This window comes from Xiphophorus hellerii, chromosome 3 (genome assembly GCF_003331165.1).
Source record: "Xiphophorus hellerii strain 12219 chromosome 3, Xiphophorus_hellerii-4.1, whole genome shotgun sequence".
Taxonomy (NCBI): Eukaryota; Metazoa; Chordata; class Actinopteri; order Cyprinodontiformes; family Poeciliidae; genus Xiphophorus; species Xiphophorus hellerii.
Window position 1 is genome coordinate 22,176,663 of NC_045674.1, and position 13,467 is coordinate 22,190,129.

Consider the following 13,467-nt stretch of genomic DNA (forward strand, 5'->3'; position numbering starts at 1 on the left):
CTGCTTTTGGTTCACTGTTTAGTACAAAGTCATCCTTGCTGTCTACTGCAGAACTGTATAGCATGTCGTGCTTTCATTTGCTGAAAAAGTTTGTGGAGGGGTTTTAAATTTTCAGTAAGACTTGGCATCTGCTAAGATTGCCAAAACTACCATTAAACTAGTCATTAAACCAATATCTGGTTTAATGACTACCAAATGACTGTTCCTGACCTGCCAGGAAATTCACCTGACCCAAACTATATAAAGAATCTGGAGTACTGTGAAGAGGAAGATGATGGACACTGTACCCAACAAAGCAGATGTTTAAGACACAGTCAGATAGTAACTTTAAATTATTCTGTCTCCTGAAGATCTGGTACTGTTAAGACACTTTGGTTAATGTTGTGGTTTCACAATGTTAAATTTATGGAGAGAAAATCTAACATTGAAATTGCACAAATTGAACAAAGTAATTTTAGCAAATATGTTGCTAGAATACACGTGAAAATAAATAAAACATATTTTTCCACTTCTTTCCAAATAGCACTTCTTTAAGTTGCTTTAAAATGTTGCCTCTGCTCAAAGTATGTGCTGCCTCACATGTGACAGCTTTGTTTCACACCACAAAATATATTGGTCAAGCTACATTTACAATCCCTCCACCCAGTGAGTAATGAAATAAGGAATGGTGTAAGTCCAAGTGGAAAGTCCAAGCTCCCAACTCTAGTTTGACAGAATGACTGAGAAATCAATAGGATGACAAATGATCAACAATGCTAAAGGTAAGATGGATAGATCTGATGTTCCTTCCTCTAATCCTTCATAAAATGTAACCACGATGGGGAGGGTGGCACACTTTGTGCCTGCTTAAAGGCACATAGTACCTTTAAAGGTACATAATTTATTGAACCTTCTTTGGCATTTGAGAAATGTCACAATAAACTGATATCAGTTTGAAAAATCTTGAAAGGAAATTGTATTATGGATTCCGTTTCAGATAGACTTTTTAAAAGAGTCAAGCTATTTTTCTGTACTCTTTGCATACTGTGTTTAATAAAAACATATATGTAGAACTGGTATGATAAGAGTAAAAAAAAAACAAGAACCAAAATAATACTTGCAATGGTAAAAATGTTTGAGTTTCAAAATAGAAAATAATAATTGCACAAAATATGTTGAATCAATACTCCAAAAGTACATATGTCAGACAAATGCATTTTAAATTACTGCAGAAGTAGAATATTTGGGCTGATGCTGAACAAATTCAATGCATTTAATCTCCATGTAGATCCCATTACGTCCAGTAGAGGTCAGTCTTGCAAGCACAGAGTTATTACTAAGGAAAGCTCACACAATGGTTTAGTCATAGCAGGTCAAGTGTTATGTGAGCTCTCTACATGATTAATGAGAGAACTTTATATTCACCAAACAATAAATGTGTTTTTGTGGGTGTGGGCGTGCGCGTGTTAAAGTTTAGTCAAGGTTGTTAACGATTTGTTATACATTCTTTTTTGAAGTTTGTGGTATGAAAGTGAAACTTATCTAATTGCACCTCTGTGAATTACAAATAGTTTGGCTATTTTTAAGTTGTCTTTAAGATCCTAATGAATGTTCTCCTTGATTAGAGTAGCACACAATATGAGTTATGCTTTAAAATCAAATCAGGTTTTGTGATTAGAAAAAGGTCTATTAACTTTAGTGTCTCAAAGTCCTATTTATTTCTATTAGATTAATTTTAGATTTTATTGCATACATTTTTCACTTTGTACTTTTATATTTTATATGTATGTTTTAGGTTTTTTAAACTGTGTGTTCAGAAATTCTTATATTAATTTCCTGTTTCTTCAATAAACTACATGGTTAAGTTTTTCCACTTTGTATTCTGTATATATTTTTTTTCCTATTATTGTGTTTACTTATCATTTATAGTGCATCTGTTTACATATTTAACCTCTTTTGAGTACTTTGTGTAACATTTGATTTTATGCAATGTGCTATACAATGATTGATTGATTGATTGATTGATTGTGGCATTGACCTAATCATGAAATGAGAATTGTTTCAGAAGCTCGAATACAGAATTTGGCCAGTATTTAGTTTGGTCACGTTTTACAGCAAATGCAGATCTGTAAAATCTGAGAATGTGAACGGCAGATTATTTCCTTCTTTCTTTCAACTTGCACTGAAACACTGCACAACCATTGGTGGTCGTGCAGTGTTTTCTTCCATTGATTGTATTTTTGTTTTTACAGTTTTTCATATCAAACACAAGGTCTGATGTAACATTTTATCTATACCACATGCTCCAGGGCAGATTTGTTCTACAAAAGAAAAAGGCTGACATCCTAGTTGCTTGGTTTACTTAAAGAAGGTTACATCTGACATCTAAGAAGACAAGTTGCATTAATAAATATGAACCTCTGTTTGCATGTTCTTCAACCTTTTGGATTATTGGTATGAGAGTGTGAGTGCCAGTGTGTGTGTGCCAGTTTGTCACCTGGAATCGCGAAGTTGTTAAAAATGGGGAAAAGAGTAGTTGCCTCTCAGCACTCAACCCCAGGATCAACAGGGGGCAGGTACCCTTGGGTCCTTGAGGCTGCAGCAGTCCATGTGTGGCATACCCCAGACATGCAAGGATGCTGACAGCAGAGCACAGGAGTAGCAGCCCCCCAGGCCAGAGAAGGACACGGATGGCTACTGTTGTCCCTAAACAGGAGGGGGGAAAAAACATCATTTGGAATCTTTTTTTTTGGAGTTACTCTAATTGTGACAAAAAAGAAACAGAAAAGAAATCTGCAAGAGACCCAAGCACTTCTTTGTAGCACAGTAAACCGATGTCACAAGTTTTGTCATTGTATACATAATTATACTAAAAAAATACAAAAATAAAAATACTGAGGAATTTGCCCTCTATTTAACATTATGGCAAAATGCTTCCCTGTGCACTTTAAGGCTTCAGGTGATGATATATTGTTCTTTATTCTAATCATCACTTAAAAATTTATATTTGCGCGTCCCCTGATACTGTGAAAATAGTGGTGGTGGGGTTTCCATGAGGAGAATAAATGTGGTTATCAGTTGTTATACTTGTATGCTCCTCTTACTGCAGGTCACAATGTCCTGCCATGCAGCCAGCTATAATTGCCCTATTTGTGAGCTAGGCCCGGTTATTTTCTGTCCAAGAGAAATGTCTGAATTAAAAACTTCAGCAGATGCAGTTGCTAACATAGTCTTTGTAATATGGTAACCACTACAAGATAACATTAAAAATGGACAATGGTGCAGTTTTGGAGCATGTAGGATTAATATCTCTGTTTTAGCCAATCAGATTTGGAGCAAATAAATATGCACAGAGTGAATAAGCATGGTATGCTATTATCACAAGTTTTATTGTTTCCTTGCACAGTGACTAATATCCTTTCCAACCTCCCCACCTCATCACAGTCTTTCTCTCTAATGAGCTGTGGTATGCTATCAGTCATTACAGGAAGCCAGATTATCCAAATGGCATTCTGCACACGTTCACAGAGAACTTCCTGAAGGTGACCTTTTCCCGTCGCCATAGAAACCCCCTCTCTGTGCATGGAGTAGCTCAGCTTGTTCACAGAGTGAGGCACTGAAGGAGAGTGATAGCAGAACCTTTTCTGCAAAGGAAAGAGCATTGATCTGGAGAGATGCAACAATGTAGGGACATGTGTTGTGGTGCTAGCAAATAATACTTTCATCAGTAAACATGTTGTCCACAACACGTGGTTTTAGACAGCAAATGTTTATGTTTTGAATACAATGAAAATGTTAAAATAAGGAGAATGACTCACGCATCCATTGTGGGTTCATTGTGAGGATGGATTTTAAACAAGCTTGTGATGCAAATGTTTATTTATTTATATAATGTAAACCTTTGTGAAAGTATTTACTCACAATTTAACCACTTTTATTATGTATTTTCATGAAGTGCGACTTCAGCCCATCCTACGTAAAGCTAAAAAATAGTATGCACCTTTCAACAGTGCAACAGTGGTCATTCACTTCTCACCATGGAGACAACATGATAAAAGTAACATTAATTTGCATTATTTGTATATTGGGAAATATTTCTAAGTTTGTCAATAGAACATTTTCTGTTTTTCAGTAAATCATGTTAAATTATCAACTTATTCTGTCTGATATTTTGAAAAGATGACAGTGTGTGCATTTATTTGAATTTACTCACAATGACAGAATAGTTTATTTAAACTTTTTGTATTTTGAGTTGGAATTTATATACAACATATGACTTCAGTGCATTGTATTAAAGATTGTGATACAATGTGAAAAATATATATTGCTTCAAATGTCTTCTTCTGAAGACTAGATAATGAGTTTGCAAAAGTTGTATCTTTATTTCTAACTATTGTCAGTACAATTCAGTTCACTGTGTTTACCTACGTCTATTAAATGCCTTGTTCTGTCCCCCAAACCTCTGGAACACCAGTACCACTGTCACTATGATTTTTTTTATTTATTTTAAGCAAAGTAGGGCCTGAACCTGTTTGTGTTTGCTTTGAATATGGTGCTTAATGGGACTGAATCAAAAAACATGGGAATCTGTTATGTAGGCCTATGAGACGGCATTTACTTTGCAACACCACAATGTACGACATCAAGCTTCTGTACATAGCGAATATAAAATTCACCATGTCATTGGATCAGGTACCGGGAGCAGTTTTAGTGAAATCCTAGACTGACTCTTGCCTTCCTCCCCATTTCCACTCGTCAAATCTCTTTTCACTGCTCCATCTGGGCTTTTTCCGATTGAAGTGGATTCTTCCGGTAGAAGAGAAGAAATTTTGAACAGTGACGTTGATTTTCTGTGCTGTTTTAGATTTGCATCTGTCAACTTTTAGATGTGCCTCTCCTGCACCACACCTGAATAGAATAATTAAGTCATTAGCAAGGCTCTGGAGAACTGATCTACACAACAAGGAGGTAATTAAGCCACTTCATTCCAGTGTTTTATACCTGTGGCACATCTAAAAACTGCAGGACACCGACCCTTGAGGACTGGAGTTTGATACCCCTGGTTTAAAACTTAAACAGAGTCCACGCCTCCAGAAAGAAACCGTTTCTCAAAAACTGATGATGGTCTAGACCAGGGGTGCTCAGGTCCATTCCTCGAGAGCTACCATCCTGCAACTTTCAGATGCATCCCTGCTCCAACACACCTGAATCAAATGAATGGTTCATTACCAGGCCTGTTTAGAACTGATCCTGGTCTGTTGGAGTGAGGATGCTTCTAAAAGTTGCAGGATGGTAGCTGTCAAGGACTGGACTTGAGCACCCCTGGTCTAGACCCTCACAAAGCAAAGCGTAGTAAAGAGGTAATTTCTTATCAGTCTACCAAGGACAAAAAATAAATAAAATAAAATAAAAAGAGCCCTCTCTCAGCACAAACAAGCAACAGACTCGTAGGAACGAGTCTGTCTAATTCCATTTGAATAGAATTAGACTTGTCGCTCTGGCCACCCAAATATGTTCAGCCAGGGCCAGGGGGTGGGGGGGTAGAAATAATAGAATTAAATGAAAATGTAAAGCAATTTAAAAGATGTAGGCTAAGCAATACAAAAGTAAAACATTTGCTTTATAAAAATCAATCTCTCCCAATTTCTGTCATTGCTTCCTACCACTCATAGTATCTATCTATCTATCTATCTATCTATCTATCTATCTATCTATCTATCTATCTATCTATCTATCTATCTATCTATCTATCTATCTATCTATCTATCTATCTATCTATCTATCTATCTATCTATCTATCTATCTATCTATCTATCTATCTATCTATCCATCCATCCATCCATCCATCCATCCATCCATCCATTCATAAAACTCTCTTCCTTTCCTCCCAGCCCTCCCGCCTGGTTATTTATACTGACTGATGAATCATATGTTGTCATGGAGGTCACGCCTGCGCAGTAGACAACGTGAAAATCTGAATCATCGACGGAGGGAGAGAAGGGGGGTAACTGTAGAGTGATGGGACCTGGCTGAGGAAACAGCAGCGAGCGATCACTCTCCGAGCTGGTAATGAAAGGTACATTTATTGATGTTGTTTGTTTTTTTGTTTTTTTTTATTTTATGGTCTGGTTTTGTATTTATGGAAGTGTAAACGGAGAGGTGGATAACTGGCTCTCTGAAATCGGAATCAAAGGTGCCGTCCGCGAGTGCACACCGTAAAATCTTCACGCGCATCTGCTAGTGGCTTTACTTTGGATAAAATTGCAGAGCAAGTGCTGCTTCAAACTTTGTGTTGATTTGTGCTATTTATCCTCGAAGGGTTGCGAGTGTTTTGGTCTGTAATCAAATGAACTAAAACTTCGATTTGAAAGATTTAGGCACGGCTCTAATTTATTGCTTCAAAAAAAAAAAAAAAAAAAAGACGATTCCGGGGTACTTACGATCCGACTTACTTTGATGCAAAGTTCACGTTTTGTGAGTTGAATTGAAAAGAGAAAAAAAAAACAACGTGCTGTGTGTCTGTTTTCAGTCTGGCGTCACATATTACGTCTGTATGTTTTCCTGCTGCGCTGAGGGTGGCTTGATGATAATGGCGTTCAGCACCACAGACAGCTCCAGGTTATGTGGCACACACAGCTTGTTGAAGGCAAGGATACCACAGCCGGTCGGAACAGGCGTCTTAACACATTATTGTTTACGATTTTTTTTGGTGTGTTTTAGCACTTATTCCTTTCTTGGTGTGGAGGAACAGTTTTCTTCTTTCTTCCATGTTTTTTGCATCTGCAGCTTTTGGTACGTTTTGTACCTTAACTTCTACAGTAAGAAACGTGTCAAAGTACGAAACAATACAATAAAAAAAAAAAATAAAAATCCCTTGATAATGTTTCCAATCTCACATTTTCATTTGAGGTGTAGCTTTAAAATGACTAAAAGAAAATAAGAATAAATTCTGCTCTTGTAACATATCATTACTCTCTGATCCTTCACACCTATTTTAACTAGTTCCATCCCTCCATTTTTATTTCTATAGGCACAGATGTTGGACAGGGACAGATGTTCATGAGGATAAACAGCATATAGGTTAAACAGTATTATAGTTAACATATGGTCTTCATATGGCTATTGTCGTCCATCACAACTAACAGTGGAACTTATGATGAATGTACACATTTACATTGGTAGTTTATGGACATAAGATATTCAACATTTAGAATTCAATCTTTACTTTCACCATCTGTTAGTGTTCTTACAATAATTAGAAAATAATGTCTATACCAAAGATGCTTTTGTTGGCCCTGTTTCAGGCTTCATTTGAGGCCTGACCTACTGATTGTGGTCAAGTAGTATTCAGGTTTTCTTTCTAAAGACTGCAACACATTTAAACTGATTTGTATTTATTTTGGTTTTAATTTAGTTAAATGTGATCATCACTGACCTGACAAAATGTCCTGAAGGTTATGAGGCTTGTATGTGGATTTGTATGTGATGAGTTTTTAAAGTACATTTGACGTTTCACAAAGATTTCCATTTTGGAAACAATAACAATGGTGACTGGGAGTTTAGGACACCTTAAAAAAATCTATTTAAATTTATTTGTTAAAACCCTACAATTAAGGGTGTATTTTCTTTTCATCGTGAAGGTGGTAGTTTTGAAAGCACCAAAAAACATAAAGGAATAAATTATAAGACGATGCCCATCAAAGTATGTCCCACAAATCCCCGTCAAAGAAAAACACTGCGTCAGTAGCATGTCGATAAGTTAAATAGACATTTGATGAATCTACTGAACAGGAGGAAATAAGAAATTTCAGCTTATTTATTGATCGCTGCCTAATATTGCTTGATTGCTCCATCAGTTTTATGAATGTTCTAAAGTATGCAATGCCGTTCATGTTTTGTTTCTGCTGCATCAGAGTATGAGTAAGAAGCACTCTGTATGATAACACAGAATCAATGTTTGTAAAGCAGGTAGAAAGGATTTAGATGTTATAGGTTTTTTTTTTCTTGAGATACAATACAAAAAAGTAATTCTTTGTGTACAGTTGAAGTGCTACTGGACATGAAGGCAAAGATGCTCCAGTTTGTTTCACAAAGTCACACAAGGAGGATGCTTTGATCTCAGTGGACTGGGGCACATTGTATCAGATGCCTCCAGTATGTTACGTAACTTGGTGGCATTTACACTCATGTGTATGTTCATGCATGACAGAACCCTATCCGATCTGTCTTCAGACTGTATTGTGTATGTGGGAGAAGGGAAAAATCGTATTGGAAGTATGGCTGAAAGGCTTCATGCCGTGTCTGTCCGTGTGCATTCTGCAGACAGATGTGAAGGATGACTTCGTGCTCAGAGATCTGTGGGTCGGAATACAGAGAGCAGGCTCAATCCGGCGGAAACGGCCAACAGTACGGAGTCCGCTCCTACCTCCACCAGGTAACTGAATAGAAAAAAAATATGAAATCCTAGCCCAATATAAAAAAAAAAACATCATTTGAGCATAAAATCTGCATCAGAGCTAGAATCATCCGAATGTGATGTGGGCTTCAGTTTCTATTCTCTAACAGCAAAAAAGAAAATAATAAACTCCGCCTCCTTTCAGTTCTATGAGGAGTGCACAGGTTCTATCTGGGAACGTGATGAAGATTTTCAGATTCAGAGATCGCCAAGCAGGTGGAGCTCTTTACTCTGGAAGGTGAGATGAACCTTTGGCTCGCGCAGAGAAATCCATAGCTTGTGTCATGCAATGTTTCTTGAATAAACAAGTAGCAGTTTCATCGGGCATCGTTAACTGACTTCTCTCCCACCTTGCAGGTCTGTCTCACGTTTGGAACACTGGTCCTTGTTACAGGTCTTATTGTTGTTTTGGTGGGTTACGCAACACCGACTATGACTGAAGCATTTGGTGAAGATGATCTCCTGTTTGTTGACAGGTATAAAACCAAGACGTATCACAGAGAAGAAAACAGTGTATTAGTTAATACCAACTAAACAGATTAGGGTTTCATTAACATTAATGCTCAGAGGACCTCTCAATAGTAAAAGACCCAAAATGACCAATAATGACAAAATTCATTGAATTAAGTTGCCAAAAGAAATGACAATCTCCATCCATAACTGTTTACATGGGTTTTTTTTTAACAGATTTTTTATTTTTTTTTGCCATTTATTTATTTATTTATTTTTTACAAATTTATCTTTGACTTTCCATTCAATTTGGATCTATGCCATTGTTTTAACATATCTACTCGTTTGGATAATGTGTAAATCTCAACAGTTCAATGATTTGGTGTGATTACAGAAGTTTTTTTTGTTGTAAAGTGATCAATATTTTTTTTCATGCTCTTTGAGTTTCTGGGACAAGCTTTATCAAGCTTCTTTAATTTGTACAACTCCCCTCAAACACAACTTTATCGTTTATTTCTAAAAGACTATCTGACTTTACTTATACAGCTACAGAAAACCCTCCAGTAAATGTGGATCTGGGTCTGTTGGCAATGTTTGCATAGGGAGAGTTTTACGGAGATACTAACATTAGTTTGCATCATTTCTGTTTTATATGCCTTGTTAAGTTGTTGTATGACATGCTTCCTTTGCAGATCTAATTAATCATGCATGGACATCACTTACAGAAAGGGCTGTTCTCATGATTCATTAAATGAGTGCTTTGCTTTTTATCGTCATAAATCTTAATGAGAAGTATCGTAGCAGCAAGCTGCACAGCTCAGGGCTCTCCTGGTCTCTTAGTTGAGTCCCAGCTGAGCTTGCCCTACAAATAAAATGTGGGTTGGAACTAGATTAACTTTGCATTCAACTTGGATCCATGTCATTGTTTTTGACTTTAAAAATTACAGATAGGACCATGACATGTTCCAGATACATGGTATTTTTACACCATGTGAGACACCAATAAAGCAGGCTACAAACTTTACTGAACTGTTTTCCCGTCTAAATTGATCTCTAATCTGGTTTGGTTTTTGCATCTCACATTTGTTGTTGCAGTGTGCAAAAATGGACAGATTATACTCGATAACTGACGGTAAAAACTTGTTTTGGAACAGCTACGCTGTCCGTTTCAACCGTGCACTGGATGTCTGCAAACTGACCGGTGCGGTGCTGTTCTGTGTGGGCGGCACCTCCATGGCTGTGGGTCTTCTGCTGTCTGCCTTTGCTAAAAGCTACTCCAAAGACGAACTGTACCTGCAGCACAAGTTTAAGGAGCGGTTAGCAGATCTCCATGCAACAGTTGGTAAGCTGGCTCATATGATGAAAGGATTGATGAATATGACATTTTTCAAGTCATTGAATATGAATAAAAAACTGTTTGTGTCACAGGTTCATCAATAATGAAAGCACCAACTCCTGGGGAGGGAAAGGTGCCTGTAACGCTCTCCAAAGTTCAGAACATACAACCTGTGGCCACAAAAGCAGAGACCTGATCGGCGCCCCAATAAAGAAAGACACAAAGTGAAATAGGATTGAACTGTGTGTAGGATGTGTATAATTGAGGGCCCATGTGAGTGTTCATCTTAATGAGCAGTTTATCTTTAAAAAAAAAAAAAAAGGCCAGCTTAAGTGGCTGCTAGGTCTTTTCTTTTTGGTTGTCATTTTTAATAGCTTCATTGACACAACTGATGTCATCATTCGAACCATGGCGATAAAAACTCATTGAGCAGAGACAACGCTTTGCGGGAAAAGAATCTGAGGAGGAAATTAAAAAGCAGCATCCAGTCAAGAAGAACATAGCATTGTTTTTGACAGCGATAGACATCTTTGGAAATGACAGAGGATGTTAATGAGAAAGAGGAGCTGAACAGAGCAGCTCAGTTATTCTGACGCTCAACATGAAAAAAGCTCAAATTGATTTTTAACATGGTAATTACTGCCACGCTATTTTAGATCACGAGTGCTACGTTTTGGTGCTATTTGTCAACAAGCCAGAGATCTGCCATTTTAGACCGCCAGAGAAAAAGTGCAAATATTATTTTTTGTCAAAAAGACCCACTGAAATAGAATTCACAGGCAGAACATTGACATTTTCTTATTGCTTGTTACTCCTCTAACCTTGTTTCTTCAATAAACCTTCAGACAGGATCAATAGACTGAGCGTAGATGCAGAGAAACAATCTATATCACACAAAAAGAAAACACGCCAAATAGAATGGCTTGACCAAAAAAATAAAAAAAACTCCCAGTGTCATTTCTTAAAACTATGAACTGTCGGTCCATCCCTCCCCTCTTTCTTTCTTACTATTTGAAATATAAGTATATAAAACATGTATCCATGAAAGTCATAACTCATTTTACACCATTTTGCATCTATCTATCTACTTCTATTTTTAAAGACTGAAATAAAACAAGTACTTGCAGTGAGACAAACACAACAAATAGGTTGCATAACAGGCAGATAGCTGACAGGAACACGCTAATCTTGCTGATGAGCAACAACATCACATTTGACAGCTATAATGGAAAAGCGGCTGTGATTCATAGATGCCCAATAATATTGTCGCTTACAAAAATTGAAATTTAACTGTCACGTCCAGCTGAACCTGATCATATACGATGCAAGAAAAGTTATAGATTATATATTAAAATCAGGACAGATTATATGAGTATATGAGACTTATGAGTCTCATATACTCATAAGTATTTGAGACTTAATGTTATGAGTGTTTTTGTTTTTATTAGGTCATTCAGGTTAGTCCTTCACACCTGACTGGATTTTACAAGCACAGATAGTGCAAATTAACTTTTTCTTTGCTGCTTGCGATCTTGTGTTAATGTAAATATATTCCCAAATTGTGATCCTCCCCTTTTTAAGTCGTTTCTGTTATTGTTGCGGTTACTGTTTTGGTTTGATCTATTGAATTACAGAGGAAATGACGAATAGGGCGGATTGTTTGCACTGCGCCTCATCAGAACAATGCTAGAACCGAACATCATATCAAGCTCATTTACACTGTCAGGCTGTAAAATAAATGCAGCAGCACTTCAGGGTATTATCAGCATAAACTGCTTTGTTGGTCACATATATTCATGTAAATTGACCTCTGATGATCATTTATACAACCTACAGCCTTTCTACAAAGTGCAACAAAATAATTTGGTTCAAATCATACATGTTGGTAATAATAAAATATATGTACCACATTCATGGGGCTTACTGAACCACACATAAGAATCAGAGCTGTTAAAAAAATGTGGTATGAACCCTCCAGTATGGTCTAAATCTTAGTAACTAATCAGTGATTATGCTGATTATGAACTGCTGTACTGTTGTATTCAAAACCACAATTTGTGTGTTTTTTTATTTTTTATATTATTTTATTCTGAACTATTTACTTCTATCTGATTTACTCTATTCTTATACATCTATGTAGATGTAAGAGTCCCTCATCCCAGCCAGTAATAAGAGTGTCATCTTTTGGATTAAAACAAGATATATCACTGTATCTACAGTATGCTTCTTTTTCAAAGGACACAATAAAAATCACATTTTCGCAGCTCATAAAAAGTGTGATTTGATGTTCCGCTTCGCAACTGCAAGTGTGTCTCACTAAACAAGAATATCCTCAAAAAGGTTGTTTATTTCAGTAGTTTAATGTTTTAAAAAGTGATATAAATTCATTATACCCAGATTGATACATATTAGATGTGTATTTGTGATAGTTTTCATGTCTCTCAGCTCATGCAAACTTAAAATTTAGTTCTTCAGAAAATGTAAAGGGTACAGCAATAAAAAAATGGATTTGAATCAGAAATCTTTGTATATTCTGTCATGGGCAGGATAGAATATACTAAGGCAGACTTAACACCATACACTAGGGGGGTAACCACTGCTAGAAGCTGCCTCTTCACTCATTCTAGGATATTGCTGTATCCTAGAATGTTAACAAAAAGTTGAGTGGAAGGAAAAAAGTGGTAGTAAAGGTGGTTAAGCAACAGTGATCAGTGCAGTGTTTGGAGGATTATAAACAAAGGCCATTCAAGAGTGCTGGACAGATTTTCAAGCCATGTCATAACAAACAGCCTCATCCAGCACATGGCTTACAGCTGTCATATTCTTGTAAGAAGAACTAAAAAAAAAGGGCTTCAGGTGAGAATGTGTTATGGCAAATGCTCGAGCTTTATACTTTGGCTAATGAAGTGGCACCCATGTATGTCTAAGATGGGGTGTACAGTAAAAAATTATTTCCTTAAGGCATATTTAAGACCAAAATAGAGCGCCAATCAATAAGGAATAAGGAACATAAGAAATGTTTATAAATATAGTTTAATTTAATTTTCCTAATTGAGGTATATTTGTGTGTAAGTACACAGTTTATTTAATTTAAATATACTTCATTAAACACACAAACAAAAAAATCTTTAAAGACATGTTACCTCTCAAAACAAACCTAAATTTCAAGGGTGTTTCTCATAGTTTTCATTATATCCTGCAGAATTATAATCAATCAGGCAGAGTGCTTTACAGCGCACTATTAACA

General features: G+C 36.5%; 1 protein-coding gene across 2 annotated transcripts; it reads left to right on the plus strand.

Moving 5' to 3' along the window:
- Positions 1-5,927: 5,927 nt before the first annotated feature.
- nrsn1 (neurensin 1) lies at positions 5,928-11,198 on the plus strand. Of its 2 annotated transcripts, none has more exons than XM_032558795.1 (6): positions 5,928-6,055; positions 8,302-8,413; positions 8,580-8,672; positions 8,792-8,910; positions 10,039-10,226; positions 10,313-11,198. In XM_032558795.1, the coding sequence occupies exons 2-6, from the start codon at positions 8,315-8,317 to the stop codon at positions 10,414-10,416; spliced, it is 603 nt and encodes a 200-aa protein (XP_032414686.1). In that variant the 5' UTR covers positions 5,928-6,055; positions 8,302-8,314; the 3' UTR covers positions 10,417-11,198. The 2 variants fall into 2 exon arrangements, with proteins under 2 accessions (XP_032414686.1, XP_032414687.1); XM_032558796.1 differs by having other exon boundaries at positions 5,954-6,045.
- The last annotated feature ends 2,269 nt before the right edge of the window (positions 11,199-13,467 follow it).

Coding starts and splice junctions, on each gene's coding strand:
- nrsn1 (XM_032558795.1), top strand. CDS start 8,315: ATGACTTCGTGCTCAGAGATCTGTGGGTCGGAATACAGAGAGCAGGCT. Junction 8,414..8,579: donor TCCGCTCCTACCTCCACCAG/GTAACTGAATAG, acceptor GCCTCCTTTCAG/TTCTATGAGGAGTGCACAGG. Junction 8,911..10,038: donor GATCTCCTGTTTGTTGACAG/GTATAAAACCAA, acceptor GTTTTGGAACAG/CTACGCTGTCCGTTTCAACC.